The sequence below is a fragment of the Apus apus genome, chromosome 1, assembly GCF_020740795.1.
Source record: "Apus apus isolate bApuApu2 chromosome 1, bApuApu2.pri.cur, whole genome shotgun sequence".
NCBI lineage: Eukaryota > Metazoa > Chordata > Aves > Apodiformes > Apodidae > Apus > Apus apus.
The window spans coordinates 14,557,542-14,563,907 of NC_067282.1; the positions used below are offsets into that span (position 1 = coordinate 14,557,542).

At 42.4% G+C, this 6,366-nt stretch overlaps 1 protein-coding gene across 1 annotated transcript; it reads right to left on the reverse strand.

Moving 5' to 3' along the window:
* Nucleotides 1-465: 465 nt before the first annotated feature.
* LOC127389303 (matrix metalloproteinase-18-like) lies at nucleotides 466-4,968 on the reverse strand. The gene is made up of 6 exons (XM_051629676.1): nucleotides 4,873-4,968; nucleotides 4,124-4,347; nucleotides 3,868-4,016; nucleotides 2,637-2,762; nucleotides 1,137-1,298; nucleotides 466-593 (listed from the first exon to the last, which is right to left on the reverse strand). Exons 1-6 carry the CDS (start codon nucleotides 4,966-4,968, stop codon nucleotides 571-573), a joined length of 780 nt encoding a protein of 259 aa, XP_051485636.1. The 3' UTR covers nucleotides 466-570.
* Between the last annotated feature and the right edge of the window lie 1,398 nt (nucleotides 4,969-6,366).

The following is a 6,366-nucleotide window of genomic DNA, read 5'->3' on the forward strand; positions in this document are numbered from 1 at the left end:
TCTCCAGCCACTCTTCCCCCAGTCTGTAGTGCTGCCTGGGGTTAATTGTGGCCAAAGTGCAGGACCCTGCACTTGGTCTTGTTGAATTTCATATTACTGGCCTTGGCCTGTCGACCCAGCCTGTCCAGGTCCTCCTGCAGCTTCTTCTTCACAGTAAGTACTGTGAAAGGCCAGGACATGCATGGGCACTGAAAGCAAGCCAGGAACAGGGTTTGTAGCTCCAGCAGTAAACACACATAGTTATTTAGGTATCTGTGCTTCTACCCAGAAAGATATTTGCCTTTTAATCCCACCTGCAGTGCTTTAATCCCCCGGTAAAATTCCAGAAGAAAAACACCTCAACATTAGACAACAAAGTACAAGTTTTTGTGGGTTTTTTTATTTGTTTGTTTGTTTGGGTTTTTTTAATTTTTAAGTGGAATTGTATAAAGTGCACATAAATCAATGTTAAAATTCAAGGAGAGAAAGTGCAATCCAGGAGTTTAGCACTTTAATTAGCTAGAGGATTAACATTGCTTTGGAACATCAAAAAATTGATGTGAGTCCTTTGTTCTTTTTGAAACACTTTCTTCAAGAGTTTGGTGACTTTCTCCCTGTGGGAAAGAAACACAAAGACTTTACTGGAAATGGACAATTTAGGATACTATGTTTTATGCTAGTGTTCCTCTTGTGTGCCCTGGGTAAGGACAGGAAGAACACCAACCCTGGCAAAGTTTAATCCTTGGGCTAATTCTGGTTATGCTCCACCTCTACTACTGAGTGTTTTCTGCCTTCACTGAGCTATCCCATTGACTTGGTAAGTGGCACAGTGTCTCTCCCTTCCCTGCCAGCAGCCCCACTCACTGAGCAGCTCATTTGCAGAGCAAGGTCCACAGAATCTCTTTGGCCATGTGTAGATGTGCGGGAAGATAGTGTGCCAGGCTGCTCCACTGCTGCTCTGTCACATCCTGATTGCAGAGGGGACATACTACAGAAGCAACTTAGTGGACTGAGTACACAGGAATATGTTTTTTCCAAGTTTGCTCCCCTTCATTTTTGTTGGTAATATGATGAGGCCCTTGCAATCAGGGAAAGCAGTGAAACCTGCACCCCAGCATGAGTTTTATCTTGAAAATCAAATCTCAGCATGAGTTTACCGTATAACTTCTGAATTCTTCGCTTATCATCCTGTGGAAGTCTGAAGGTTGCTGGATTCACATATGAGTAGGTAGGGAACATCAGAGCTCCACGGACATTTGTATGACCAAGTCCCAAAGAATGGCCAAATTCATGAGCAGCAACAAGGAACAAATTAACTTCTGCAACACAGAAGCATAGAAAACTATATTAAAAACTTTTCTTTTTAGCACACAAAGAACTGAAGTAGCAGGAGAATTTATATCTTTCACCTCCTGGAATGAAACCTCAGCATTTTGATCATAGAATCAGAATGGTTTGGGTTGGAAGAGACCTTAAAGATCATCTAGTTCAAGCCCCCCTGCATGGGCAGGGACAGCTCCTACAAGACCAGGTTGCTCCAAGTTCCATCCAACCTGCCCTTGAACACTTCCAGGGATGGGGCATCCACAGCGTCTCTGGGCAACCTCTGCCAGTGTCACACCACCCTCACACTAAAGAATTTCTTCTGAATATCTAACCTAAATATCTCTTTCTCCAGTTTTAATCCATTACCCCTTGTCCTCTCACTACAAGCCCTTGAAAAATATCCCTCCCCATCTTGCCTTTAGGCCCTCTTCAGGTACTGGAAGGCTGCTCTGAGGTCTCCCTGGAGCCTTCTCTTCTCCAGGCTGAACAGCCCCAACTCACTCAGCCTGCCTTTGTAGGAGAGGTGCTCCAGGCCTCTGATCATCTTTGTGGCCCTCCTCTGGACTTCAAGAACTCCATGCCCTTCTTATGTTGTGGGCTCCAGAACTGAACACAGTACTCCAGGTGGGTTCTCACAAGAGCCAAATAAAGGGGTAGAGTGCTGCTGTCCATGCTTCTTCTGATGCAGCTCAGCCTGTGTTTGACTTTCTGGGCTGTGAGCACACACTGCCAGTTCATGTTGAGCTTCTCATCAACCATCACCCCCAAGTCCTTCTACTCTGGACTGTTTTTGATCCATTCTCCACCAAACCTTTATTTGTGCTTGGGATTTCCCAGGATCAGGTGCAGAACCTTGCCTTGTTGAAATTCATGGGCCCACCTCTCAAGCCTGCCAAGGTCCCTCCGGATGGCCTCCCTCCCATTCATCAGTTTTTACTGAACTTTCTTATGTAACTGTAATGTTTAAATAAAAATGTTACTGATCCCTTGGATATGCATCTAGATCCTGAGTGTCTTTGCAACTCAGCTTTTAGTCAACTTTATTCCTACAAGCCAGTCATTTCACCTTTTCATAATTCATGTAGAAAACAGATGCTCATAGTGCTTGCCTAGCCTGTGGAAAGTGCTTTAAAATGTGGACAGAACAGGGATTATGTAGCTGCTGATGATAATGAAGCACAAGTACTTAGAAAGACAGTTGAAAAGAACAGAAATGTTGGTACTGAATTGGTACTGATACATGAAGAGTTATGGAAAGCACTTCCTATGGCTATGTTCTTTTAATATGTACAATTTTGCCTCTCCCCTTCATAGATGCATGTCAGTTTTACCTCGATTGAACTCTGACCACTGTTCGTCGTCATCAAAATGAGCATCTCCACCAATTCCTGGTCCGGGTAGGAATGCATGTGCTAGTACTTGACCTCTTCCGTCAAAAGGATATCTATCACCATGGTCTGCATTTGAAAAGAAATAAAAATCATCAGATGGCTTCAGCTGTAAGGTTTAAATTCAGCAAAGTGAAGTGTGCTACTTGTTTGTGCTAGTTTTGTTCATTAGTAATCCTTAAAAAATTCTACCATAGCAGCAAGGTTGAATAATGCGGACCAAGGCTTTGGGAACACTCTCCAAATACATGACTTAAGTTCAAAAACTTGTATTGGATAATTCAGGCTGCTGCCTGTTTCAGAAAGAGCTGAAACTTTTTTTCTGAGCCTTTGTCAGGAATGTGTTTCTGAGGCAGCAATCAGGGATTATTTCAGATGCTTGACAACATTATAAGCACCTGAATGTTTTCAGTGCTGTAAAGTGCTGGGCCACATTAGTTGTGGCCATTCTCACTTGTACAGATTTTAGTGACGGGCAGTGATTTGGGGAAGATCACCCTGTTTCTGAAGATCTGAGTTAATTTGTCCCCAGCCTGGGGGTATTGTTTATTACCTACTTCTATCACAGTGCACTTAAAAAATTTCTGTTTCCTACCTCAAGTGCAAGAGCTGACAAGATGGTGTGTTTGTACCAGCTCTGAAGAGTTCCCTTGGTGCAATCTTACAGTGTACCAGTGGGATTCCTTCTAGCAGAAAATCAACCAGAAGATACTCTCTGTGGCCCAACCTAATGCACCCCAGCTGCCAAAGACTGTTCTTTCTGGGGAGCCAGACTAGATCTGTATCAAAGTAAGCCTGCCTGAACCTGCATGAATCCAGCCTGTGGAGGCTGGATCTTCAGAACCAGCTGTTTTCCTCTACAGATCTATTCCCACTGGTTTGCACTATTTGTCAAGGCAGATAGAATCCTGAACATCTAAATTTAGGTGTCTCATTCTGGAGCAGAATTCGTCCTCCATTTCACAGCTATCACACTGAGAAGACTTTCTAATGGTAGGAGTAAAACTGAATGATGATGGATAGATCTGGTGGCATGATAAAGAGAAGATAAAATTTATGCAGACTTCAGAATAATTCCAAACTCTCTGTTCTTTTTTAAAGCTGTGTCTATAAAAAATACATGCTTTGAGTCAAATATGGACCATTGCATTTTAAAAATGACAGGTATTCTCACCACGGCGTGCAAATCGAATCTCAATGTCTGCATATCTATTCGATACCCTTTGGAACACCAGAGGAGTCACATCACTCCATACCATAAAAGCCCTTCTAATTGCATCATCCACTTTATGTCTGGGTAGATCAGGTGTATAATTGACAATCCTGGTGGCAAAAGCAAACAGATTAATGTCATTTAGCGTGTGAAGGAAACCCACACAGTTACAATACAAAGCCAACCCCTTTCCCCCTAAAACAGAAACGTCACTAACCTGTAAGTCAAATGTGTCTTTTCCCATCTGCTATTTCCAAAAAATGTTCTGTCATCTCCTGTATCAGGGAGTCCACACCTGGGCTGTTTCATAAAATCTTTTGTTTCTACATTTAATCTTCCAGTTACGGTCAGGTGGAAATACCTCTGCATTTCTTCAATCCTCTCTTCTAAACTTAAAACGTTTGTTTTTGTAAAAAGCGGAAAGAATTTATCGAGATATGCCTGGAAGAAGAAAAGTCAAATAAAAAATTATACGTACATCTATGATCTTTTGGTAATTGCACTTTTCATTTCATTGGATTGTTTCATTGTCCTGTAGCGGTACATGTATTTTTCTTTCCATTTCAGTTTACCAAATGCTGTTCTCTCTATAGTGCAGATTAGCATATAAAAAAGTAATTGCAATAGCAGCAAAACACTGGAAGCAAGCAATCCTTGTAAGTGCACACAATATGCTGAGTATTCAAATCTGCAGCCTTCCCATGTAGTATATGTAGGATTTTTTGAGACTTAAAAAATGGCATGCTCCCCTCTGTTTACCAGCTAGTATTTGGTGTATTTTTAAATTAAGATTTAGGGTATCTAAGCTAGTCAACAAGTTTGAATTGTTTTATGTCACCTCTACAAAAACCTTTGTAGAAATTCAAGAAAGGAAGCTTATATAAACATACAGGAAAGGAATGTGGGAGCTGAATTAAAAAATCAGGCTATTCATAATGCAGTTAGTTTGTTCCTCTGGTAACATACCTTTGCATTCTCCAAGTCTTGTTCTAGTTTAGCTGGTGTTGGAAAAGCAAGATTCTGAGGTAGGAGAATGGCAGCACAGAGTAGGAGGTATTGCATAGTGCCCAGCTTGCCAAGGAGCTTTGCTCCCTCCAGCAGAAAGGGTTTTACCTTCTGTCTCCCAAGACCACAGCTTAAATGCTTATATAGATCCTGAGAGCTTCAAGTGCCAATTACTCATGTGACTCACTTTTTGGTGGTGTTAATGTAATGTCATCACTATTCAAAGAAGTAAATGAAAGCACATTAAACAAATCCTCCCTTTGACTTCCCTGTTGATGTCATGTCACAGGAAGCAGCCAGCTTTGGCTCTCTCTTTTCATATTATTCCAGTAGTGAAACCACAGGGTCATGGGGAAGTTAACTTTCTGTAACTTCATCAGTACAGTTACTGTGTAATCACTTCTTCCTCAGCTTCCCCTAAGTTCCTTATCCTCAAAGGCATTTTGCAACAGTCCATGGGTCAGACAAGCCTGCCAGTGTTAGCTGATGCAGAGGCAGGGATGAGATGGATGGGAATGCTCTCACACTGAAATGACTGGCATTTCCTGGCATGCACAACGCTGTCTAGGTAATTTGTCCAATTCAGATTCTCTTGTGAGGTATCCTGTGCTGCAGGAAATCCAGTTCAGCTAAGTTAAAGAGGTTTCGGCTGTTTTCATGGAGATCAGAAAAGAGCTTGAAAAATCTGCCCTCTAGAAACAGGAGGCTGTGGGAAGCCTTTCTCCCTTTCCTCCCAGATTAGATGGCCTTTTAGGAGAGTCTCTTTATATTGGTGAAGTAGATACAAAAGATCATTTTCAAGAATGTGTGAAAGCCCTCAGGAAAAAAAAAAAAGAGTATATTTCCCTAAGGAAGCTATCTTCTACCTCCAGCTGTACCAGTGCAACCTGATGGAGGTCCAGGAAGCAGAGGAAACCAAAGTTGAGCAGGGCAGCCACAACCTCCTTGGTACCCAGAGACCAACACTGGTCTCAGGTGCACTCCACCAAACCCCGCTGGAAGTGGTAGATTTTGAGGACTGGAAGCATCAGTCCACAGGCTGGCTTGTGATTTTTCTCAGGCTGTGCAGTTTTGTGACAGTGCTACCTCTGATCCAAAGGGAAGGATGTGTAAGTGGGAAAAGACCCCTGCTGATTCCTACAAGAGGGCAGCTCATGTGGATATAGCTGAACATGTAGAGTTGGTGGGTTACTGGCTGAAGTCCAATGTACTTCTGACTGATGTGATGGGAAAGACTTTGAGTTCAGAGAGAGATGATCTAGACAAAAACACTTTTGAATTATGCAGGAGAGGACTGCATGATACAGTAATGTCTGAAGCAGTTGCTAAAGTAATGACGCTTCCACCTGCCATTGAAAACTGCCCTGACACCTGCCACATGATCATTTCTGCAGATTTGGTAGGCTTACAGGAAGTCTATCAGTCCGAATTTTAAAGCTTGATGAAAAAAATCTG

Bases quoted from the DNA above. Each gene is read 5' to 3' on its own strand.
- LOC127389303 (XM_051629676.1), bottom strand. From the start codon at position 4,968: ATGCAATACCTCCTACTCTGTGCTGCCATTCTCCTACCTCAGAATCTT. The intron at 4,017-4,123 runs GTTAGTGACGTT...TTTTGCCACCAG, and splicing joins AAGACACATTTGACTTACAG to GATTGTCAATTATACACCTG. The intron at 2,763-3,867 runs GTGAGAATACCT...TTTCAAATGCAG, and splicing joins GATTCGATTTGCACGCCGTG to ACCATGGTGATAGATATCCT.